Source organism: Narcine bancroftii, chromosome 6 (assembly GCF_036971445.1).
Source record: "Narcine bancroftii isolate sNarBan1 chromosome 6, sNarBan1.hap1, whole genome shotgun sequence".
Lineage (NCBI taxonomy): Eukaryota > Metazoa > Chordata > Chondrichthyes > Torpediniformes > Narcinidae > Narcine > Narcine bancroftii.
This window is the reverse complement of record NC_091474.1, coordinates 23,300,856-23,327,816: the sequence shown is the minus strand read 5'-3', so window position 1 is coordinate 23,327,816 and position 26,961 is coordinate 23,300,856. Positions and strand designations below refer to the sequence as shown.

The 26,961-nt window shown below is 39.5% G+C and overlaps 1 protein-coding gene across 3 annotated transcripts in view; it reads right to left on the bottom strand.

Annotated features, from left to right (window-relative positions):
- hm13 (histocompatibility (minor) 13) overlaps window positions 1–26,961 on the bottom strand; it is a 64,283-nt gene that overhangs the window by 36,965 nt on the left and 357 nt on the right. For 2 of the 3 annotated variants that reach the window (XM_069884294.1, XM_069884295.1), the window contains exons 2-5: window positions 10,245–10,343; window positions 10,017–10,099; window positions 2,956–3,044; window positions 1,934–2,019 (exon numbers count right to left, since the gene is read on the bottom strand). In XM_069884294.1, coding sequence (XP_069740395.1) covers window positions 1,934–2,019; window positions 2,956–3,044; window positions 10,017–10,099; window positions 10,245–10,343 — 357 coding nt within the window. Of the gene's footprint in view, window positions 1–1,933; window positions 2,020–2,955; window positions 3,045–10,016; window positions 10,100–10,244; window positions 10,344–19,726; window positions 19,814–26,961 lie in introns of those variants that run through there. The other variant, XM_069884296.1, reaches the window with a different exon arrangement.

The following is a 26,961-nucleotide window of genomic DNA, read 5'->3' as shown; positions in this document are numbered from 1 at the left end:
CCCTCCGGCCATCCAGAAATCTCTTCTCATTCCCCTTCCGCCCCTTGCTCCTTCACCAAGGCTATCGAGACCAAGGAGCAGGAGGGCAGCAAGGAGCCAGGGGCTCAGCAGGGGCTAGGAGAGTTGAAGCCCACCGAGCTGCAAAGGCCAGAGGCAAAGGGACTCAGGTGCTGAGCTCCATGGCCCCGAAGAAAGAAGGACAGATGTGAGGAGTGGAGACAGAGAAGCAGAGCCAAGGAGTCCGATGGGTAATGAAGACAGCCATCGCTTGGCACGTATGTTAGACCTCATGGCGACAGGTGGCACCATAAGCTCCAGAGCATGCTACAAGATGAAACAGTATCATTAGAAATTTTAAACATTGTATTGAATCACCCGCTGTTATATTTATTCTGACGAGTTTGGACATTCTGCAGGGAGGGTCTTCAAGACAATTTCTGCTTGTCATGATGAATAATGACCTTTCCATTTACCAGCATAACTGATCCCAGTGGCTCAGTTTCATAATCACAGCACAGTCCAATATAAACTAAAATTGCTAACAAGCACTTGAAACTGCTGGAACGAGTTTGTGTAATTGCTGAAACGAACCATACTATCAATCTCCTCATTTTTAAAATTAGCAATCTTGTTTGCAGCATCACTTTGATGTCCTCGGATCCCTCTTTGCTGAAAAGGTTTTTCATTCCAGGATCATTACTTCTGGATTGTAATGCAAATAGCCATTCACTTCTATGTTGTGAAGTTTTCCCTACCTACAATTTAAAAACCCCAAACAGTACTTCCACTGCAGATCCCCTCAATTAAAACATGCATTTGAAATACAACTTGTGTCCACCATGACTAGTCCCCTCGAATACAAAAACCCTGTAGGTAATAATATACAAAATAATTCTAAATAGAATGGTTACCATGGATGCCTAATGATTATATTTTTGTTAAGTACTTGTAATTGAATTTAAGGTCAAGTATTCAGAATCCAATTTCAAATACGTACATTTAAAGACAGGAAAATTGAACTTTCATAATAAGTAATGAAACATTTAGAATGTTCCCATTCTTGATTCTTTTAGTTGATTTGGCAGAACATTAATTTTCTTACCTTAATGTTATTCCCACAGGCAATTTCAGTAATGAATGGGGAACAATTAGCAGTAATAACTTCAAGATTTTCATTACACATTTCTAAATGACCCAAAAAATCCAAACTTTTGCATTAATGACCTATTTTAACAAAGTAATCATACCAGAGCTTGACCAAACCCATGGCATGAGACCTCCTTATAACATGCACTCAGTTTTTTAGGATGTTGCTCAAAGCCAAAGTTATTCTAAATGTCCTGTATACTATGAAGTTGTCAAAGTAAAAATCATACAACCTTGAAATAATCAACATGATACTGAAATTAAGGTCGATTAAAATATCTTGAGTTATTTTCTGGGTAGATCAGTTAAAAAAGGACTTGTTAAATTTAAAAAAAAACAGCATTCAGGAGAATAAATATACACTTCCCCAGAGGCAAACACAACTTACAATGAGATCGGAATATTCGGCAGAAAACTGTATCTAAACTAGCAATTCCCCACGAATCTGTACTCATTTGAACATGTCCCAAAACATCAAGATAGTTCTGGGTAGATTATTCAACAGTCAAAAAACAAAATAGAATATAAGCAAGAGAGACTACAGATGCTGGAAAACTGGAGCATGAACACAAGAAACTGAAGGAACTCAGTGGGTCAGGCAGCATTTATTAAAAGAATAGGCAATGTTTCAAGCCAAAACATTTCATCAAAAATAGCAAGAAATAGGTAAAGGCTTGAATACAAGGGTGGGAGGTGGTGAGAAGAGTAAGAAGCGAAGAGGAGATGCAAGGAAGAGGCACTCTAGAGGATAAAATAATGGGCAAGTTATTTGGAACGTTGTTCTTACCTTTTTTAGCAAGTACCAAACTCCAATCACACTGCTAAACACCAAACAAACAAGATCTTTGGTGTCAAACTCGTAATTGACGATTTCTAGGAGGGGAAAAAAAATGGTGGTTTAAAAAAATTACTTTCTTGATGCTGTTCGAGAAGAAACCCAACTAATTTATTTTTACAGTAATAGTACAATGTTAAGAATCAAAAACTCAAAAATTATCCTCTAATTATTGACTGATTTGTGAGCCATTTTTCAACAGCCCAAAAGTTCCAACTTCCAACATATAATATTCAAGTTAATGTTCATTTTATTCTAAGCTTATTCAATCTCTGAAAAATTTCAAATACATTCGAATGGAATTTGATCTCAACCGTCAAAACACAAAGACATATATCAATTTCTCAGAATGGGATTTTATGATACTTTGACAAAACGGCAGGCATAATAATCACTGCAGATGCAACAGCCCCATCTTGGGCTGGCCTGCCGCCACTTACTGTCTGGAACTCCTCAACTGGTTACTTCCAATTTCAATGGCAACAACACTTACAATCGTTTTGGACAAGAACAATGGTGTGGCACAGTTAGCATAGAGGTTAGTGCAATGCTGTTAAAGCGCCAACGATCAAGACTGGAGTTTGAATCCTGCACTGACTGTAAGGAGTCTGCGCGTTCTCCCGGTGTCTGTGAGGGTTTCCTCCCACTGTTCAAAATGTACTGGGGATTGTAGGTTAACTGTGTGTAGTTGAGCAGCACAGATTTGTGGACTGAAATGGTCCGTTACCGTGATGGATGTATAAATTTTACAAAAGTTTTAATTTAAACCATGGTCATAACGGCTGCAGCAACAAAAATTGGGAGAATAAAGTGATTTACCCCTTTCCTTTTGAGCCATTCTCTGAAGAATGTAACAATCCAATACCTAAGCACATTCATGCTCACTGATCTCTCATTGAAGAATCATTCACATTATCTTTTTATTTAAGTTAAGGTGTATATTGTCTTAATAAGTTCAACAGTATTTTACTTACCCTCCTTGGTTTCCCCTGTCCCCTGAGTAAAAAGAAGCTGGTACTGTTTGTTTGGTAGGCTTGCAGGAAATACTTTATTCATAGCTGGACTGAAACAAAAAAACAAATCAGCTCACTTTGTTTAAGTTTCATTGATAATTATTTGAAAAAAATCTCAATAAAATTAGAAGTATTCTTTGCTTCTGCTGTCAAAAAAAAAAACAAAATTACCCAAAAGAAAAACTTTTGCTCGTTTTTACATTCTACAATCACAAGTTCCAAAATAATTTCTTGATTAAATTTAGTTTAACATAACTTAAAATGAAGAAATTTGGATTTTATTGTTCCATATTCTTATATTTCTCAACTCCAAGTCTAAAGACTGCCACTGTACCACAAAGGCCTTTAGTTAATTCTGCACTAGTCATAAACCTAACCTAAGAATCATTCACATAAAGCCACTTTTTTTATATATTATTAGCAAGCAGAGGTGTAGACCTATAATTGAGGTGCAAATGGAATCCTGTTTTTCATCGTGTTGTTGGACTTCACATGTCCAACTGAAAAGACCAATTTGATCTTAATTTTATGCATTTGAAAAGACACTCACAACTACCTCAACAGTGCATCAAGTTGTCAGCTGATCCACTGCAACTCTAAAGTGAGGCAAGAGCCAAAAACTTGGGATGCAAAGGCAAAACTCGTAGCAATCAAAACATCATCAGGAACAAGACAAGTTAAGGAGAGTGAACAGTCAAGTGATACAATTTTTCACCTTACTGCCTTAGCTTTGTCTTTTCAGTGATGCTCAGTATGTTAAGACTTCGACCAGCAGCATAGAAATTCACCAAGACAATGGTATATTCAAAACAGTAACTATTAATAATATAAAATCTTATTTAACCCCACTATGCGCAAATGTATACATGTGTGTCAAGTCACCTTTATTTATCGTTCATACCATATCTACTAATAGCACAGTAAAGGCAAGAGAGGATTTCTCCAAGACCATGGAGCAGATTTACTTTATAGGAATTAACTATTAAGTCATAATACAGTTTAAAAAAAAAACATGAAAAAGAAACGACGATATACTAGTACACATTCTAAGAATTGAGGAGCTTGATGGTTTAGGAATTAAAAACTGTTGCACAATCTGGACGAATGGGCCTGAATTCTACGGTACCTCCTTCCAGAGAGCAAAAGAAAGAAGTTTACAAGAGGGGTGCGTGAAGTTCTTCACAATGTCATTTGCCTTCTGCACGCATCGTGCATTGTAGGCGTCCGCAATGGTAGGAAGAGAGACCCCCGTGATCTTCTCCACTATCCTCTACAGTGCCTTATGGTCTGAGGTGGAACAGTTTCCCAACCAGGCAATTGTTGCAAATGATCTCAACACATTCTCTGCAGAATGTAGCAAGGATGGAGGACGGGAGAGGAACTCTCTTCGGCCTTTTCAGGGCTTTCTTGGCTATGGAGCTGGTGTTGGGGGGACCAGGTGAGATTCTCTGTCAAGTGCCCACCAAGAAACTTGGTACTCTTGTCAACCTCAATGGTAGAGCCATCAATGCTCAGCAGAGAGTGATTCCCCTGGGCCCTCCTCAAGTTAATGACTATCTCCTTTGTTTTATTAATGTTCAGATGCAGGTTGTTGGCTGTGTACCAGTCCGTTAGCGACTATACCTCATCTCTGTCCGCTGACTCGTCGTCCTTGCTGATATCGTGTCGTCAGCGACCTTGATGTGGTTCGAGCTGCGTTTTGCTGCACAACCATGAGTCAGCAGAGTGAAGAGCAGGGGACAAAGGGTGGGGGGGAGAAAGAGTCCACAGTCTTGGAAATGCTATTTCCAATCCAGACTGCCCAAGGTCTCCCCCTCAGGAAGACAAGAATCCAATTACAGAGGGAGGTGTTTAGGCTCATCAGGCTCTATCATGTGTGTGACAAATCCCAAACCATTATAGTACAGGCACAATTCTGAAGAGGTCATTTTAAAGTTCAGTCTTAGAAATCTTTTGTGTTGAAACTCAGTCTTTAAACTGCTGTACAAAAGTTCTCAAACTCGTGAATTTGTGGAGATGCTTTCAGAGAAATACTTCTTCATACGAATGACTTTTTCCCCCCATTTCCCTCTCTTGTATGGAGACCACGGAAACTTGTGATTCTCAGGATATTTTCATAAAGTCGGGCGCGAATCAGAAGAAATAACCTTCAAAATGGTTTTGATCCAAAACAAGAATGATCTTGCTTTCTTTTACCCAGAATTGGGACAGTCACAAGTGGCTATTACAATAGCCACAGAATCATTGCTCTCCCTTGACAAGGAGAAGCAACATCCGTGTCCATCTGACTCCAAATGAATCTGGCTGAATACTTAAAATGCAGCTTGCAAAATGTCTTTAATCACGTCTTGCTTTGATCAATGCTGGTTTTGTTTGAAGTTCATCTCTTCCAAAAGTTAATGAGAAAATGTTTCCGGATTGTCTGCTCAGACCAACAAGTAGAATGGTTGTGTGTGTACACAGGTGCTTCTGAGCAAACGTCTATTGTCTCTGGACTTTCAATAGCACAATCCAAAATTCTTACTGCTTTAAATTAAGAGACACTTTGTCTCCAGAAGACCTCTTTTATCTGATAACACAAATGTGTGATTTGTCTTTGTGTGTGTAATTGTCTTTCCGTTTCCAAAACACACAAAGTCTTCACTAAAAATAATATATTTTATAACTTAAAGATTACTAATAATGTAGGTCTGTAACTAGTACAATGAATTTTTCCTCCGAAAGGAAACTTTTTAATTAACTTCAATATTCTAAAAATGCAAAATTATCAGGAGCTTAACATTAACTACTGTACTTTAAACTTAAATTTAGACTACAGCACGGTAACAGGTCTTTTTGGCCCATGAGCCCATGCCACCCAATTGAACTATACCCACAGTATGTTTTTGAATAGTGGGAGGAAACGAGAGCACCAGGAGAAAACCCACACAGATATGAGGAGAACTTAAACTCCTTACAGACAGCACGGGATCCAAATGTGGATCACTCACTGGCAGTGTAACAGCGGTGTGCTAACCACAAGGCTATCTTTGTCGCCAAGTTTATCTTCCCATGACAGCTGTTTATTATGTATTAAACATAAAATTCTGGAAATAGAAATTCTGAGCCAGGAACCACCAAATGAGAAAATTATTATTGCAAATTGATGATCTTTGATGTTTTGGATGAAAGGTAATTAACCTGAACCATGTCAGTATTCCACATTTGTTGTCTGACTAGATAACCAACATATAATTTTAAGCTGCCAGTAGCTGCTGTACTTGATGCATCAATCCCGTTTTATCCTTTCCAAGAGGGGAAACAAGGCACCCATTGCTGCTGCCATGCAAATGAAGTATTGAAATAGTCATTCAAGTACCAAAACATCATTGTTTATCATCAGAGCAGGAGGTTCCCCTCTTCTCCTTCTCTCCCCTCACCCAAACAAACGCAAAAAAAATCCAAAGTGTTCAAAATTAACTATGCAATAGGTATTTTGCCTCTTCCTTGATAACGTTATATGTTAGCAGAAAAGACAAAGATGGGTTGGTCACTAAGATCCTTGTATTTCTAGGCAATTGGATGATAGCTCATCTGCATTTAGTATATTGTGACAGAATATAGAAATGCTTTTGGGAGATAAATTGGGGCAGGGTTTTTAGTGTAGGTCACATACAAACACTTTAAAACAGATCTTATTTAAAATACTGCTAATGCTAGACATATCGGCCCCAGAACCTTTGGAGAGTGCCCAAGAGACTTCACTAATGGATTGTTGTTTACAAATAGGCAACAGATAAAAGAACTTGTCAGAGCTGCATTCTGTCTGGAGTGGAACTTGCTCTTCTAGGAGGGTCATGTGGTTTTGCAAGCAGAGAGAGTCAAACAGGCTTTTTCTCTCTGAGCAAGAGAGATAGAGATCAGTTCTACAGTGATACAGTTCGCTGCAGCAACTGGGACTGGAACAGGACAAGCTGACAAGCTTGTGGAAAACCCCAATTGGAAGACTAGTTGTGAATGGTTAGTTCAGCCTTGTGGTTCATACAAGAGGAGAAAACTGGCTGTCTAATGTTGCACTTGAAATAAGAGAAACAAAACAGAACTCTGTGGTGCCCTAAAAGAAAGAGGTTATCATCAGGAGAACCCTGAGGGAGCAAGTTTTTTCAGCAAGACACTGAAGTGGGTGATTAAAAAAGGAATCAGTTGTGGGTGTCCAGAATGACAAATCCCAAACCATTATAGTAAAAACCGACAAGAACCTTCCTGAGTGGTAACCATTTACCTTTCAAGCACCAATCCTGGTGAACTTTATAAATGTTAAATTCTATGCACAATTTAAGAATTGCCTGCAACCAGAGAACTTGGAGGAATGAGAGGTGAGATTGGACTATAAATTAAAGAACCTTTCTGAACTTGTAATGGATAAATATTAGGAGGAATTTGGTAAAATTAATGGGTTACATACATACACATATTTTAAAACAGGTCTTATTTGAAATACTGAAGAATTCATATTCAGTAACATTGCAGGATCTATGGAGAATGTTATGCACATTTCACAAGTAGGTGCTAATTGAAATGACGTCATGAAATGAACAGACCATTGTTTGGAGGTGACAAACTGGCTGTTTAAAAGTACCTACAGTGTACTCACAGGAAAGTCACTCCTGGGTTTTGTTTATCCAAGACAAGAAATGGGAGCAGAAGGATAACTCCTGTTGTTTGCTGAAGAAGGTGGGTTTTTTTTGCAAGTGAGAGAGTCACATGGGCTTTCTAGCAGTTGGAGAGAGAGAGAGAGAGAGAGGACAAGTTCAACAAGCTCTCTCAGCCAGTGTGTGTGGACACTGAAAGAAACTGAACAGTCACAGCTGAAAAAAGTCTGGAAAAGCTGGCTGGAAACAAAGTTCCAGAGCAGTGGATGGCTGGAAGTGCTATCTGTCTGATGTTTCTCTTAGAATAAGTGGAACAGAAAGAAACTCTGTACTAGCCTGAAAGAAAGAGGTTACCATCTGGAGAACCTTGATGGGGCAAGTTTCATCAACGAGACCTTGAGGTGACTAATGGTGGTACCTCAGTTGTGGAAATCCTGGAACAGCAAATCTCTCTCTGCAAACCCTACAAGAACCTTCCTGAGCGGTAAACATTTACCTGCTGAACTTTATACATGTTAAATTCTGTGCACAGTATAAGAATTGCCTTCAACCAGAGAACTTGGAAGAAGGAGAAGTGAAATTGAACTGTGAACCAAAGAACTTTTCTTAAATTTACACATACATCATACACATACGCTTAGAATTAGAAGGAGGTTAATTTGGGCTAGTTAAGTCAATAGTGATAAGATAAAGTGTGATTCTGTTTTCATGTTTAAAGATAATTAAAAGCAACTTTAGTTTAAGTAACCATTTGTCTTGGTGATTATCTATTGCTGCTGGGTTTTGGGGTCCTCTGGGCTCATAACAATATGATTACATATTCAGTTTATAGGACAATTGTTTTGTTTCAGTCCAATTATGCAGCATACTCAAAATTCTACACTGACTGCATGTGATCTATTTGATCAAGAGAGAATTTTTTAATTAAAAAAGAAACAATGGACAGCGAAAATTTTACCTTAATAGGTATTAAAAGTTGCTCTCGTTCAACAACCCACTTCCAGTAAACCATTACGAGAGAAGGTCCAAAATTTTCACAAATTCTAATGAAGTACTTTGCACAAGTAGAAATTTAAGTGCTTACAGATCTTGGGAAGTGCTTCATCAGGCAGTAATCCACAAAGGAATTCACAGCTAAAAATAACTAAGTTGTTTGAAAATGTCTTCTGGAACTGAAAATATAATTCATTCAGGTACCTTGCTTAAGATATACATCTTTTGCCATTGAGAGATATCACTTGAGCTAACAATTAACTGTGCATGGAAGGCACTCTCATTCAATAATTCACTACTATTATTGCAGAACTAGTCTATAATTGCAGGACTGCACCAGACCAGATAGGGGCTCAGCAGTTGAAGGTCCCAAAAGGGAAGGCAGCCATGGCAACAAACAAGTGCAGGGCTCGGTGGCTGAAGGACTCCCACAGACTGTAGGCAACATACAGTCAGGGGCCCGCATGGGCTGGGGTTGCTGTACACTGGCTCATGGGAACTGTATATCAGAGCCAGGATTTGATAGGGTGCTGAGGACAGGAAGAGCTCTCGAAGGGCCTCGGACATTGAAGGCTTCCTGATCACGTTGGAGGTTTGGATCTGGAGCTCAGGTTGCCAATGGATCGAATAGGAGTCTGTGCGGCTACAAAAGCATGGACATTCAGTGACTCTGAAGGGACTCTCTCTTGCTTCTTTCTTTCTCTCACTCTAAGGGCTGTCGTGCAGCACTAACAGCGACTCTGCCTAATGGCAGGCAAAACTAAGTGTATCATGTATGTTACATTTTTAATATACTATTACGCGACAAGAAAAGGAACCTTGAAAGTAAATAATGAACTAGCTACAACTTTTTGTATATTCAAAACATGAATTTGTTATGATGTAATTTATGAACAATGGAACTTTTTTTAAATATTAAGTTTTTAAATTTACATACTTCAGCACATTGATATTTGCCTTTAAATTTACAATTTTTAGGAGCTTTTATTAACATCGCTCTTTGGAAAGCAGATACTTATGAAATTATTATTGAAATTCCTCTTTCAGGAACGGTTTGTGAACATTGTAAAATTTACAAAATATCAAAAAGCCTAGCGCAATAATGTAGAAGGTAAATGTGCCATGTCCAACTTTGAAGAAATCTGTTCTCTAACTAATCAATTGCTTATTTACATAACTTCTAAAAAAAACTAAAGAAAATACATTCAATACTCCACTGGTGGGCCACAGAATCCATGAATCTTTTTAACCATCAATTACTGTAATATTTCCCTATTTTTCAGTTAAATCAAGGGTTATAAGAAATTATTTATGAAAAATAGTTGCAATGAATGCACACACCATAGATAGTTTTATTTTAAAGTTTACTTTTCTTCAAGAGTTGAAAGAACCACATACCTTATAGTGTGAGACAAAGCTAATATACCAAGTATGAAAAAATACATGGACAGAAGCAAATTGATGTACTCTTGAGAAAATATCTAAAAACAGAAAATATGGCAATTAGTTGAACAAGAACATAGCACATGACATTACAAGGATAACAAATATCAAGGGCCAAATACAGTATTTAAGGAGTCACTAATCTGAAGGTTGTGGAAAAGGAAGAGTGAAAAGCAAACTTACTTTGAAAAAAAGATAAAGGCCAAACAGTGTGCAGCTAGCAATGATGGGAAACCTGGCAGCATCTCGACTTGTAATGGTCTCTGGCATATCATTGGAATTCTGCAAATATAAAGTAAATGGCTGTTAATTATTCAACTAAAATATACGTGATTAAAAATCTCTGTAATTAGATAACTCAGTGCAACAGGAAATTTGAGCAACTTTTTTTCACCAATTTCATTGAATGTTATAGGAGAATTGCAGACAGATTATCCCTGCCAAATCCTCATCATATTTAAGAACGTTTGAGCCAGTCTCACTCCAGTCTTCGCAACAGAACCCTGGAATTTTTTTCTTTCAGATATTTATCAATATCTCTCATGAATGCTACAAGTGAATCTGTTTCTACTGCTACCCCAGTGAAGCATTCTCAACCTCAACTACTTGTTTTGCAGGAAATAAAATGTCCTCAAGTTACTTTTGTCTTTTTTTGGGCCGTTCACGAATGACCCCCAACTCTTGACACCTCCACCAAAGAAAAAGGTTTCTCCGTCTCGCCTGTCTTGATCCTTCAGAACCCAGGAGATAGTTACAATACCTTTTTGTGGGCAAACCAATGTTTTGCAAAGCTTCATCAGGACTTATAAAACTGATTTGATATCAGTCCCAGAAGTTCTAACTTAAAGGCATACCTCTGAAACAGACATACAAATCCACATTCGGCACACTCTCATGTTGTCAGTCTATTAGTTCTTCAACACGGCCAAAGAGAAAAATGGTGCAGCAGATGATCAAAAACTGACTTGATTTCAAAGCTTGCTCATTAATCAGGCATATTCAAACACTGACTGAGAGCAGCTTCAATTGACTAAGGGACACACAGATCACAATGTGCTGCTGGAAGAGGAAAGAGAAAGGAGGACGTGCAGGGTACTTTCAAAAGACATGTCCACAATCCAGAGGCCACATTCAGTCAGGGTGTTATTTCAGTAAGAAGTTACACAAGTATTCTCCACTTCAACACAAATGAGTTCAATTAAATTATCATTGTATTACAGTCTTGTTGACTATTTGGACTTCCTTTGGTTCCACATAACTAGAACCATATTACTATACAAAATGCAGTTGAACAAATAAATGAATTGCTCAAACTTTGCTTTCACCAAGTAACCACTTAACCACACTGCTCGGCAGCACCAGAGTACATAACAAATTTCAAAATTTTGCAAACTCACCAACAGGAGAGCAGAGCCATTGTCAGCAGAACAGAAAACAATTGATGAGAAGGCAGCCCAACTGGATCTTTCTGGTCAGCTGAACATGAACAGCTCAAAAAACAAAATCCAGTAACTCCATCCCCCAACTCCCATTTCACTGACAATCCCTTACTTGGGCTTCTCTTCCCATTTCACAACAGAGACTTGGTGACATTACAAGAGTAAAACACTTTTTTTGTTATAAATTTTGTTCAGACTTGAAGCTTGACAAGACAGGATGGAACAATCAACCACCCACTCAGCCTGTACTTTTTCCTCATGCCTTTGCAGTCTGTCTGTACAGTGGGCAGCCTGCCTGACCAATGGGCAATTTCTGAACTGATGTGGACTAAACTGTACGTGAACTTGCAGGAAGTTTTGAACGGCACTGCCACAACTTTGAACTGTATCATCTCGACATATGCAAATGCCATTTGCAAAAGGACATCAATCCTAGTAAGCAGTTAGCTGAAGAATGGGTGTAAATATATTTGAAACCTGGCATCAAAAGCAAAGTTATTCAATTGTTATGCAAGTGAAAATTCCCAAATTTATATTGCAGTTCTTCATCAAACGGTTTCACAAGATTATAGGAGCAGAAGTAGGCCCATTGGCCCAATGAGTCTGCTCCACCATTCTAATCATGAGCTGATGCATCCACCCATTCAGCCCCACTCCCCAGCTTTATCTTCGTACCCTCCATGCCCTAATCAAATACCTGCCTTAAATACACCCTCACTTTCACAGCCACCTGTGGCAACATTCCACAGACACATGGGCATCCATAGCTAGGGTACCATCTCCAAATGACCTTGAAAGGTGGCAGTTAGTAAACCTGATTGCATTGAAGCCACTGCACTGTGGTTGTGGAGGGAGTAAATGCTGAGGTAGTGAATGGGATACCAATTATATGTTACAGTACTTTGCCCTAAATTGTGTTCAGGATCCCAAATGCCACCCAAATACCCCAATTAACCAATGACTCCTGAACGTTTAAGGCTGGAAGGAAACCCACGTGTACACACTCCTTACAAACAATGCCAGATTTTAACCTGGGTCACTGCCGCTGTAACAGCGTTGCACCAACCGCTACGCTAACCGTGCCACTCCTTGTTGGAGTTGTACTCCTCGAGGAAAATGGAAATTATTCCATGATACCCAATCTCTTACATGCACTTGTAACCATATTTATAAGGCTAGTCATTTGAGTTTCTGATCACCAGTGATGCTTGAAGTGTTAACAATGGTGACTTGGGGCCATTGAGCAAACTCCACATTCTTCTGGATTACCTGTATCATTGAATATTAGACATTCTACTCAAGTGTTGCAGCTGGATAATATTGAAATTGTTGACATTGTGTTTAAGCAATGAAAGTAAATGTGAGGTTTGTGAAAATGCAATGAAGCACCTAGTCTTAAGTACAGGCCCTGAGGAGGTCACATGATGCAGGGAGAGTAAGAGGTGGAGGATTCCGAGAGCTCCCAGGATTTTTGATTACAAAAAAGGTCAAAACTTCAACTGACCAGTCCAAAACGCCAAAAAAGGATGGGAGAAGTTTTTTTTATATATAAACGCAACATTACAAAAAAAAGCAAGTCTGCAAGCAAGAGTGTGAAAGAATCACCGCCAAGAGGACAAGCCTGGAATGCCGCGTGGTGAGGAAAATGGCGGGGCCACCCCAGGGCCCGAAATGGGAACCGCAGCTCCAAAGGAGAAACTCGCCAGATGGGGAGAACAGGTCCTGGACGAATCCAGTGCCAATGCCCGGCAGGTACGGAGAGAAATCCCTCTGGAAGCCCATGGAGAGAAGGAAAGGGCTGGGTCCCCCCTCCCACAGCAGGATCGCAAAGTCAGACGCGCTCACAGCGGGTGCGAGGCCAGAGGTGAAATCTGTGTAGGCATCGGGTGCGGGGCAGCAATGGCAACCCCCGTGGGGAATGGACCTGCCCGACAAAAGAGGAAACTGCAAGAAACCGGCATTGCTGCCGGCACTAAAGGAGAGAGTGAGACTTGCCTCCGCCCTGGCAGCGGGCCAAGAATGAAACTGCAAGTCTCAGCGGGAGCCCCAACAGCAAGCGACTTCAGAGAAAAAAGAGCAGCCTGCGAGTCCAGCGCTGGATCAGAGGAGGCAGGGAGCACCAGCAGCAGTGAAGAGGGATCCAGCAGTCCAGAGGAGGGAGTCCAACGGCCAGGGGAGACCCTGTGAAGCTATGAACCCCAGGGGAAAAGGACCCAGGAGGAACAATATTTAAATAGTGGAGCCAAGGGAGAGGGTGGAAGGTCAGAACCCAGTGCGCCTCTTTCAAACCTGGATCCCTGAGGTGTTGGGCAAGGAGATACTGGGTGAAAGAATAGAGGTGGAGAGAGCACACAGACCCCCCCTTCCCCAAACCTGGTCCCGGACAAAAGCCACGCTCTGTCTGGTGAGGCTGTTGCGGTACCAGGACAGGGAGAAAATATTAGGAGCGGCAGCGATCGGGGCAAAGAGAAGTTAGAGGGGAACAAAATCTTTTTCTACCTCAACTGTCAATGTTAGTTCAGCACTCCTGAAGGACAGGAAGGCATTTGAACCGGCTAGGAGACTGTTCAAGCAGAAGAAATATGAATGTATGTTGAGGTACCCAGCCACCCTGAAAATATCATTGCCAGAAGGAGCAAAGAAATTTTTTACAGATCCGGAAAGAGCCCAGGAATATGCCGCAGGCTTACCCACGTTGGGGAGCGCAACTCCTGCAGTAGTTTTAATAAGTAACAAATTTGACCCGTATGGGGATATAGACATGCCTTGGACTATAATAACGTGGTTTTTTTTTTATGTTAACTAAATTGTATAAATACAGAAGTTGAGAAAGAGGTTAGACCGAACAAATGAAAAGTTGTAATAGTAGTTTTTCCTGGTGAACTCAGGAGTTGGGGAAAGGAGTTGATGGGTGCCGGTGGCACAACCTGTTGTATGAGGGGTTTGTTGGTAATCAAAGAAGGTTATCAACAAAATAGAGGTGGGGAAGGGAGGTAGTATGGGATTAAGGAGAAGTATGACTGTGAATGTCTTTTGCATTTGGTTTCATGTTGTTTTGCTCAGTTATTTGAATTATTGTCTTTGTCTCCCCCTTGTTTTCTTTATTTCCTTACTCTCGCGGCTCGGGTAGAATGGACCAAATGTCGGACGGTAAGAGATTGGGGGTGCATGGGGGTGGGGGATTGTAGTGAAGGAGGGGTATTTTGGGAAGAACCTGGGGATAATGACTAAGAACATAAAAGTAGACTCTTTTAATGTCAATGGCTTAAACAGTCCGGTGAAATGGAAAAGGGCCTTGGCACACATTTTAAAAAATGGGGGTGGATTTGGCCTTTCTTCAAGAGACACACTTAACTGAGCGGGAACATCAAAAATTAAAAAAAAGAGAGTGGGTGGGCCAGGTTATATCCTCCTCATTTGGCTCAAAAGCAAGGGGAGTGGCACTTTTAGTAAGGAAAAGTGTTCCAGTTAAGGTGCAGAGGGTGACTGCAGACAAAATGGGTAGATTTGTAATGGTCCAGAGTCCTGGACCTTAGTCAATGTGTTTGCCCCCAATTTTGATGATGAAAATTTTATACAGGGCATTTCCCTATATTTGGCAGAGGGAAGTGAAAATATTTTGATAGGGGGCGACTTTAATTTATGTATGGATCCTGTATTGGACAAGTCCACAAAACATGTAATGAGAACTAAAGCCACCACTGACTTTGAGGGAGTTGAATTTAATAGATGTGTGGCATAGAATGCATCCAAGAGAGAGACTACTCATTCTACTTGAAACAACATGACTCCCACTCTAGAATAATTTCTTTTTGGCTTCAGTCCATTTAGAGGGTAGAATCATGGAAGCCAAGTACAGAGTGAAACTTCTCTCAAACCACTCCCTTCTGATCTTGACTATAGACATGCCAGATCAGCAAGACTTGGCATATAGGTGGCATCTTAACACTTTGCTATTGAAAAACCCAAGAGTTTGGTAGCTTAAAAAGATCTCAAATAACTCAGTTTTGAAGACAACTAGCCCTTTACTTCAGATAAATGTCTTTTATGGGACACCCTCAAGGGGTACTTGAGGGGTCAGATCATTGGGTATACGAAGGTGGTCAAGAAAAATTATATGAGGGAAGTGGAGGAAATGGAAAAGGACATTACCCAATTAGAGAAGGATTTTCAGGAATCAGGCCTAGAGGACCATTACAGAGCTCTCACAAATTGGAATATAATACACTTCAGACGTTTAGTATGGAAAAGCCTATTATGAGGTCGAGACAAAAATATTATGAGTTGGGGGAGAGAGCACATTATGTACACGCTTGGCAGTTGAGGGCAGAGCAAGCCTCTAGAACAATTAATGCAATACAAATGGGGAATGGCAGGCAGATTTAGTTAAATGGAAAGATTTACCTTTGGGTTTATTAGGAAGAATACTATAAAAATGAATATTTTTCCTCGTATACAATATTTATTTCAATCAATTCCTTGTTGTTTACAAAAAAGATTTTTTAAGGATTTATATAAAGTAATGAGGGATTTTTTGTGGAAAGGAAAATTTCCTAGGGTGGCGTTGAAAAAATTGATGTGGGATTTTCAATATGGAGGGTTACGGCTACCTAACTTTCAATTTTATTATGAAGCAGGTCAATTTAGATTTCTTAGTGCATTAATGGCCACACAAGATACACCTAGTTGGGCACAGATAGAATTGGCAGTTATTTCTGAAAAATTTTCGAATGAATTTTTATTTCGATGGAATAAGATGTACCAATATTGAAACATTTAATGAATTTATGAACAAGTAAATTACATAAAATGGGATTGAAAAATAAGTGGTCGGGAAGATTACCGTTATATAATAATCAACTTGTTCCTTTCACTGTATCTAATACTATTTTGAAACAATGGAAGGAGAAAGGAATACATAATTTATCTGACTGTTTTTTAGAAGGTCATTTTTGTTCTTTTGTAGAATTGCAAAAGAGATTTGATATAAGTGGTTATTCTATATTTGTGTATTATCAGTTAAGATCTTTTGTAAAACAGGTATGCGGTCGTCAAAATGAATTTACTGTCTGAAACTGATTTTGAGAAATATGTGCTCTCATTTCCAAAAAAGGGTTATATATCAGGTTTGTATCGTATTTTGTTGGAAAGTGAAAGTAAAATAGATTGGGATAAAGATAAAATGAAATGGGAAAAAGATTTAAGTTTAACAATAACTGAAGAAGATTGGTCTGAAATCTGTCATAATAGTGTTCGAAAATTGATTAATGCTAGATTGGCGATGATTAATTATAGTTTTATACATCAATTATATTTAACACCTGAAAAATTTAAAAAATATGGTTTTAGTAAGTCAGATCTTTGTTTTCGTTGTGATCAGGTTTCTGGTACTTTTTTTACATGCTGTTTGGTTGTGTGATCGGTTACAACAATTTTGGAAAGGTATTCAATCTGTATTTAATAATCTATATAATCTTCATATTGTATTAGACCCTGATATATTTTTATTAGTGAATATGCAACCGTTGATTGATTTAGAATTAGATAATTACCAGATCTCTTTTATTTACTTAGCGCTGGCAGTGGCCAAGAAATGTATAGCGAGTACTTGGAAGAATAGAAATGTATTGTCTTTCGATAGGTGGTATTCAGAGATGAAGTTTTGTTTGGTTATGGAAAGAATATCTTTTTCTATACAAGATAAGATGTCTTTTTATGAGGTAAAGTGGACCCCATTTATTGATTATGTACAATTTAAATAAGTTTGAATTAATCATTTTTTTTCTTTAAAAAAAACTTTTTTTATTATATATTTTTTCTATATATATGTTTTCTTTTTTTATTAGTTGGTTTTTTTTCGTTTAAGTTCTTTTTGTTTTTGTTTTTTCATGTATATTCTTATATAATAAAAATTTTTGGATTAATAATTTATACTTAATTAATATTTTTTTGTTTTTTTATATATATATATCAATCTTTTTTTAAGATATATATTTTTAATTTTTTAAAATTATACTAATAGTATTAATTCTTCACTCTTTATCGTGGGGGTGGGGAGGGGGGGGTTTAGGGGTTAAAAATAGGTTTTTTTAGTCTTAGTTTTTAGTTCTTAGGGTGAGATGCCGAGATTGGTATTGTATTAACTATGTTACTTTGTACTTGTATTACTTTATTTTGTATTTTTTCTGTACGTGAATTACTTACTTTCTTCATATGTTAAAATTAATAAATAAAGTTTCGAAAAAAACAAACAAATGGGGAATGGCCAGATCTCGTACAAACCAAAGGAAATTAATGAGATCTTCAGAGAATTTTATGAAGAATTATATAAATCTGAATTGTCTGGGGACCTCAATCAAGAGGATGAATTTCTGGCCAGATTAGACCTCCCCTGCCTGACCCCAGAGGATCAGGCAGGATTAGATCTTCCTGTTACTGAGGAAGAACTGGGTAAAGCATTGAGTGTGCTGCAAACAGGCAAGTCTCCAGGGGAGGATGGGTTCCCGCCTGAGTTCTATTGAGAATTTAAGGACTTATTAATGCCTCTGTATATGGAGGTAGTAGACCAGGCTAGGGAAACAAGGTCCCTGCCGGAATCTTTTACAGTGGCAATTGTTACGACGATTTTGAAGAAGGGTAAGGATCCGCTTATGCCCTCTTCCTATAGGCCAATTTCTCTGCTGAATACTGATTACAAGATCCTAGCCAAAGCTTTGGCAAAGAGATTGGCATTGCATTTGCTGAAATTGATAAACAAGGATCAGACAGGCTTTGTGAAGGGAAAGTAGGCAGCAGATAATACTGGCAGATTGCTGAGTGTTATGCTTCTGGCACAATCTAGAAGTGAGAAGGGTCTGGCCATCTCCTTGGATGCAGAAAAGGCCTTCGATAGACTGGAGTGGGAATTTTTATTCAAGTTGCTGGAGAAGGCAGGGTTGGGATCAGTTTTTCAGAATTGGATTAGGGTGCTATATCATGCACCCAAGGCAAAAGTTGTAACCAATGGGCAGGTCTCTCCAGCCTTCCCACTTACCAGATCTAGTAGGCAAGGGTGCCCACTCTCACCAGCTCTCTTTGTGCTGGCTATGGAACCATTGGCAGAAGCCATTCGGCAGGATCAAGACATCAAAAGTTATAGAGTGGACCAGGAGGAACACAAAATTAACTTGCTCACTGATGTCGTACTGATATATTTAACAGACCCTGCAACATCCTTGCCTAGACTGCACGAGGTACTGGAGGAGTAAGGGGAACCTTCTGGGTATAAGATCAATTGGGATAAGAGTGAGGTGATGCCATTCACTGAGGGTAATTATAATCAATTTAAAGGAATTAGTAGTTTAAAGTGGCCACAGAAGGGGATCAAATACCAAGGAGTTAATATTGATAGTGACTTGAATAATTTATAGAAGTTAAATTATGCTGAGAAGAATCGAAGAGGACTTAAAGAGGTGGATGCCCCTGCCTATCACTCTGGTAGGCAGGGTCATGTCAACTTCATCAAAATAAATGTGTTGCCAAGATTCCAATAACTTTTCCAAACATTGCCTGTGCCACTGCCCCAGGGTTTCTTCAAACAGTTCTCACATATGGTTAAGAGGTTTCTTTGGAATGGTAAGGTACCAAGAGTCTCTGGAAAAATTAACATGGGACGATAGTCCAGGCGGATTGAGATTGCTGGACTTCAAAAAATATTACTGGGCGGCTCAGTCGAGATATATCGCCTCCCCTTTTCAGGGAGGAGATGTACTATCCTGGGCACAAATTGATCTGCACCTGGTGGGCGAGAAGATAGCAGAAGATTTTATTTATAAAAGGGACATTAAATTGTTCACAGGGAAGAAGCGCAACCCCATATTAAAACAAATGATTAGTACCTGGGCCAAAATCAACCAGTATTTGGATATTAAGATGGGGCTGTCACCGAAAACGCCCTGGACTCCGAATAAATTAATACCACTGACAGTGGGTAACAATATTCTGGACATCTGGCTCCGTAATGGAGTCAGATGTATAGAGGACTGTTATGAGCAAGGGCAATTAATGTCGTTTGAATAGCTTAAAATAAATATGATTTACCAGTTAAAACATTCCACTGCTATCCTCAAATAAAGTCTTTTCTATGGGACGTATTAGGTCCAGGTATGGTCCTATCTCGTTGGGAGTAGCACAGAGGCCCTGATTCGAATAGGGATCAGCAAGAAATTTATTTCAGCAATGTTTTACCTGTTCCAGTCAGAGGGACCCAAACCAGGCCTTCATTGGTCGAGAGAAAGATGGGAGTCAGACTTGGCTATTACAATCGATGAGAGGTGCTGGTTCGACCTGTGCCGGGAAAGTATGACCATGGTCATTAATGCAAGGTAAAGGCTGGTCCAGTATAATGTTTTGCACCAGTTGTACATAACGCTGCAGAAAATCCATAGATCAAAGCCAGAACTCCCAGACAAATGCTTCAGGTGTGGTGTTGCAGCCAGGACGTTTGTACATGCAACCTGGTCGTGTGCCAAGGTGAGGCCCTTTTGGGTGGATCTAGGCCAAGTCCTGGAAAAAATTATAGGTAAACAGTTCCCTCAGGACCCAGAGGTGTTCCTGCTGGGGAATATAATGGACATAAGGCTTACAATGAAGCTGTCCAAATTTCAAATCCAATTTGTGTTAATCGCATTGGCAGGGGCCAGGAAGTGCATTGCGGTGACCTGGAAGTCCAACTCTATTCTTAGTATCGAGCGATGGAACAAGGAAATGCAAAGTTGCGTTCCCCTGGAGAAAATAACTTACAATCTGAGAAACAAGTACAGCACCTTTCGGAAGATTTGGCAGCCATACATGCACTACGTAGGTGCATGGAAGTGATTGTTCTACCATTCTCTGCTGTGGCTCCCTCTCTCCCACACTGATCCCGATCAAGGAAAGTCAAGAATGAGCACCAACCCTGAAGATGTCCGTTGAACCGTGATGGTCCAGGTTTCTTTTCTCGTTTCTCTTTTTATTATTTATACTCTTATTCATTTCCTGAATGTTAGTGTTTGTTATCGTTATCGACATTGTCCTATGAACAAATTGTTTAGTTTTATAGGTGGGGGGAGGGGAGTGGGCAACGACACGGGCTTGTGTGTGTGTATATATATATATAGTCATGGAGAAAAGGAATACATGTACATGTATAGGAGATTGTAAACTGCCATCGTTGGCAGGTCGCGGTATATGATTACAAGCCTGTATGAAAAATTATAAATAAAATATTCCAAAAAAAATTACAGGCCCTGAAAGAGAACATCAGTTAGTTTTTCATTAGAACATCAATAATCTATCATGTTCCTACACAGTTGATTATGGATGGCATTTGTTCAGGAATTTACTAATTTACAATGAACCACTTGAAATACTCCAAATCAGCCACAGCACATTTAAGTGGGGGTGGGGAGAGGGAAGGCACAGACTGAAATCATAAAATGTTTTATGTAGTCAGTAGGTGAGAAGTACAAAAGAAACCAACTAAACTTGACTCCTTCACAGGGAATGGGGCCCATATACTTTGAGCAGAGTCCTAAGGGGGCCATAGCCAAGAAAAAGGATGAGAATAGCTGCTCCATACATTGCTAGGGATAAAGTCCTAAAGACATGAGCAATAACAAAAGGAGCAGCAAGCCTTCCCCATCTTCAAAATTTGTCTCAAGTGTCTCCACACATTATGAAAATGTTTAAACTCAAAAGTCTGGAATGTTTAAACCCAGAAGTCTGGAGGTTATGGCTGCAGCCTTTCTCTCAACATTTAAGAACTATCTATATAAACACAAATTACCAAGGCAGAGTGCTGATAAATGAAATTTTTGTAGTGAGTAGGATTAAAAAGTTGGGTCAAAAGGCACACTGACTCAATGAATAACTTTGACCTGAAATACATTTACCCAACACAATTTTTCTTATAAAATCTTATTTACTTTCTTCTTTACACTGAAAAGTTGCATTGCCCCATCTCAAAAAACTAGAATGGAAGAGTTTCAAATTTATACCCGGCTTTGCTCAGGAAATAAAACACTCAGTTATTGACTACATGGTTGAAACATGGAATGCCTGGTGGCATCAGTAGTGAGGTGGGCTTGGCATTGTTCTTCAATTTCCTGTTGCCTGCTCCTTGTTTGTCTGGAGGCCTGAGCACAAGGAAGACAATATTGCTGCTGTTCTGTCCTGCTGCCTGCTCCTTGGATGTCTGGAAGCATCAACATTATCTCTGGGCTTGTGAAGAGCTTCTTCCAATGTTACTTTAGTTTTTTGGGGGGGCCCATTTTGAACTGGGTTTGGCTATTTGTTTTTATTCTGAATGTACATTGATTCACTGTCCTGTAACCAACTGAGGGTCCCTGGTCCAAGTTCAATTTTTTTTTGAACTCCTGAACTTCATATGATCTTTAAGGTTAAATTCAATGTCAATTCAGCATCAAATGTTACCACAATTATAGTAAACAGTAATGCAACTCAGTGCAAGCTGGTCAAAAAAACTTTTGAACTTCAATGTGGTCATGACATCCAGCATCAAATGTCACCTCTACTGAACCTCCTTGGACATTTCTACTGTGCTGTACCTGCAACCCAACTTTTTGCGATTCACATCACCTGACTGTCAAGGTTGGACTCTGGCTACTAATTAGTGCACAGCTTACCATTGGCTAATTCAAATCACTCAGTGTCACTATTGGCTAGATACACAGATTAGCATTGTACTTAGCACCAGCATAGAGCACATATCACTCTCTCTTGCATCCTGGACACCACTCCATGGTAAGGTGTGCACTGCACTGAAGCTGAGCTGTCATATTGCTAGAGATCAATACTTGCAATAGAGCTGCACCTCCCAACGTTCAGGGATCCAAGAGTGTATGTATACCCCTGCATGTACAGTGTGTACTCGAGCCGTCTCCTGACATTCAGGGGTCCGGGAAGATGTGTAGACCCCCTGCTTATAGTATGCAAATGTCACACCGCCTGTATGAATTAGTCATTGTGTACTGCTTAACATTTTCCCACGCTCTTTTATAAAATGTGCACGTGTTTTATTCCCGTTACGATTTTCTCATGCTCTTTTGTTTTATTCACGTTACGACTTTTCCCACTCTCTTCTGTTAATAAAAGTTACATGTGATTACAAACCCTTGTGTCCAGATTCGTCTCTGTGAACCCATTGAACCTGATACCCTTTTCTCAACACAACAGACAGCATGCAAATCCTATGCAGTTACAATAAATGAGTTTATTGTCACACACAAGTACAATGCACATACAATAGACCCAAAATTCTTAGTTGCTGCAGCCAAACAGGTACTTTGAAAAACAACTCCAATAGTATACATTCAAATACAGTTTTTTTTTGATGTTGGCATGGTTTTGCTATCTTGTCCCCTAGTATTGAATATCCTCCACTTTCCAGATATGGGGGGGGGGGGAATGCACAAATGTAATTCTTCAGTTCCTTTCAAGCCTTTTACAATTTCTGCATGGATACTATCTGCTCAGATAAGCTATTCTTTTTGGAAAGTATAGCACCAGGCAAATGTGGCAACTGAAAGAACACAACATGAGCTTACACCAAGGAAAAATATTCAAATCGCAGGTTTATCTGCACTACTCTCATTCCAAATAGAGATGAAAGTTAAAATGTCATCTTTAAGAACAACTTCAAACTCATTTTTCATTATTTGATTTCAAGCAAGTTATTTGAAAGGACAAAAAATCTTCAAAATTGCCATTAGTTAGGTTAAAAAATGTGCCAAACTACAGTAATTAGTCGTCATCCTTTGCAGCACAGAAAAGTGACACCATGACACAATGCAGCCGGGCAATCCCCAGATTATGCAAGGGTCTCTTCAAGTGAAATGTCTGTAAATCAATTTTACCCCTCAAGACAAAAACAAGTTTTCCACAGCAGTTCATTTCATATCACAATGCAGTCTCAATAATACATTCATTTCATTAAACAATCAAATTTAAACTAATGGCAGATGCAACATAGCTAGTTGAAAATGTATACCAAGAAATATTTTATTATTACCAGCTTAAAATGCCTTAAAATGTTGAGAATTTGCAGAGTCTAATTTCAACCAGTTGGGCCACCCATTACAAAGTGAACCCCTTCAAAGCTTCTGCTTCATAGCTTCAGTCAGCTGGGTTCAAACTTGAACTCTAGTGCTGTATGAAATTCGCATATTCTACTGTGATCAGATGGATTTCCTGAAGTTATTTAGTTTCTCACCCCATCCCAATGAATGCTCGAGCGTTAATTGGTGACCGTAACTTTCCCATTGAGTGCAGGTGAGTGGCAGAATCAGGTGGAATATTGGAAGGAATAAGAGAAGGTAAGAATGGGATAAGAGCAAACTGATGCTCGGTAGTGGTCTCAGACTTCATGGTCCTATTTTGGTGCTGTTTCGTTCTATGAATCGTATCCTTGCATGTACAAGCCCACTTTAGGACCACAACCAATGAGGTCATACAATTTACCAACTTACAAAATAGATACCACTTCAGAACAAATTTCAAAATCCACTCAAGCCCTAAAAAAAATCTAGCCAATGGCTTAAAATTTACCTTACTATAATTACAGGAGCTCATGCATACAGATTCCATATTGCAAACCTTTTCATATTTCCACAGCACTGATAAATTTCAAATATATCGATGTCAAACTGATAATCCCCCCCCACCCCCACCAGGCCACACTATCTCATCTGCAGTTATCCAACCAACACATTTGAAAAAATAGTTTTCCCATACACAGGTTATAGTAAACTTTGTGTTATAATGTTCTATGGTTCTAAATAGAATTAGCATGTTCATGAAAAAGGAAGCTGTGCTAGGATTTTTTTCCACAGAGCAAATCAAGTTAATCTTCACCTACATTTATTACTCAATGCAATATTAATTTCACCTTTGGTCTATTATTAGTCAGTGTTATCACTTCGCTAATTTTAACTGCATATTGCTTACAAAAAAGTTCACATTCACATCAGCCCCATTATTATTAAACCTGGCGCATTAAATTTATGACCAATCATTCCCACGACTTTTGCATGAAAATTTATCTTAAAACTTCAGCTTTTTAAAAATCACTCTGGAAAATATTTTTTTTATATCCAGAACAAGTCTTTCAGTCATTTTACATAACCATATGTCCCAGAACAATGCTGCAGTTTTCTCCCCTCATTCTTGCTATTGAGGATGTAACAAAGGTTCACCACACAAAATGCTCAGATGCCAGGACTAACATATGAACAAAGATGGAGCAACTAGAGTTCTACTCATTCGAATTTTCAAGAACCAAGATCTCATTAAAACAAAATCCTGACAGGTGTAAAACACGAAAGACTGCAGACACTGTGGGTGAAGTAAAAACACAATGCTTGAGAAACTCAGCAGGTCCTGTATTGAACAACGATAAAGAGAGACAATCAATGTTTCAGGCTTGAGCCCTTCATCAAGGTATTTTATTTTAATTCTGCCAGGTTACAGGAAGAATAGTCCAAACATTGGAGAAATACAGAACAAGGGGTCACAATCTAATGATACGAGGTAAGCTATTTAAGAATGAGATGAAGAGAGTTGTGAACTTGTGGAACTAACTCCCTTCCACACAAAGTTGTTGAGGCCAGTTCGTGTGATAAATTCAAAAGTAAGTTAGATGAGGCCCAACTGGTTAAAGGGACCAAGGATCATGGAAAGCAGGCAGGAACAGAGTACTGAACACACATGATCAACTGTAATCTTATTAAATGGTGGGGCCCTGTCCTGCTATTTTCTACATTTTTTGGTTTACTGCCTTCAAATCTTGCAACAACAAAAAAGTTGCAGAACTGGGGACAAAGAAGCATTTTATATTAAAAGAAATTCTGTCTGAATGTCCTGATTTATCAACTATTCCTGTAAGAATACAGTTCAAGATTCAATTTATTTTGTTAACCTGTGAGAGGAAAGGACAAATGAAATCACAAAAACCTTAAAGAGGAAGAGAAAGTTAGGTAGTAAAACATGAAAATTTGCATTCACCATGGTTGAACTAAAATCACAGTGCTGGAGAAATTCATATGGTCAGTGTACCTTATCGAACAAAGATACATGACCAATGTTTTGGGTTTGAACCCTTCATCAAGGTACGAACAAGACATAAAAGTTATGTCCTGTATAACTGGGGTGAGCTTCCCTTGCCCACTCTTTGCTTTAATGGGATTTGTTTGAGCAGATATACAAATACAAAAGTAGTTTTATTTAAAATCCTGCAAACGTAGGGCCTGCGCCCCAGATGGTGGTGCCTATGATCGGCAGCTGCCACGAGGGATTGCAGACTTCAGGGAAGTGGAGGGCTGGTATAGGGCACCAAAAAATGGAGAAAACCCCCTCCCCCACCCCATCTGAGGGGAAACAGAGGAGACAACCCATAGACACTCTGACTCAGGGAGTGGGAGAAAACAACTCTCTTTTGCTTGTTTTCATTAGGCCTTTTCTTAGTTGGCCTCCATGTGGAGGTATTTCTTACCTTTTCATGAAGGCCCAGAAAAGACTGCTCCAATGTCCCCTTTCAGCCTGGAGGTGGTTGAGGCGTTGATGCAGTGTTCAGGAGACATGGCTACTGGTGCCATAACACCATACATAAGCGCCAAGCAATGGGCCAACTTTGTTACAGTAATGCAGCTGGAACCACTCTGCGCTTCTCAGAACCATTCCAACTGCGTTTGAGTTGCTGACGAGTGGCCTTGAAAGCCAGAGGCCCAGTGAGGTGCCAGAGGCTGGAGCAGCTCTCAGCCCACCCCAGCCACCCCTACCTGCCTAGCCATCCCTTCCCTGATGGCCCCTGCTAACCACACCTGCCTTGCCTTGACAGCCCCCATCAGCTGCCCCTGCCCTGAGAGGATCATGGAGGGAGAGGCGTGAGTGGGAGAGAGATAAAGTAAGATGGGTTGTGGGCTGAAGGCATCACCACAATGTAATCAGCCTGCCCCTAACCAGCTGCTTGCAACAACAGTACATTCATGATGCATGGCAGTGTGCTCCACTCCATTGTTAACAATACCTTAGATAGGGATTGGAGTCAACGCCTTGGAGCCAGTCGGGGAGCATTCACGAAGGCAAGTTTTCCATCGTGAGGGCAGAGAATCTTTGCCTTTACATTTGGATTTTTTTTTTGCTTTAGAAAATGGGCTTCTGACTTTAAAAAGAACTTCAGGCAATTTCTGCCAATGGCGAATCTGCCCCACAGCAGACAAAAGGCAATTTTGTGTAATATGACACTGTTTATTACAGGACAACAAATTGAATCTTGAATCATGCCCTTTTCTGGACCAGGGTAATGAGATCTTAGGGCATAGAGTTTACAGCATGGAAACAGACCATTCAGCCCACCCTTCCGTGCTACCACATGAGAATAAAATGAAATTGACTTGAAATGAAATGCCCACGTGTTTTCCCCCCTC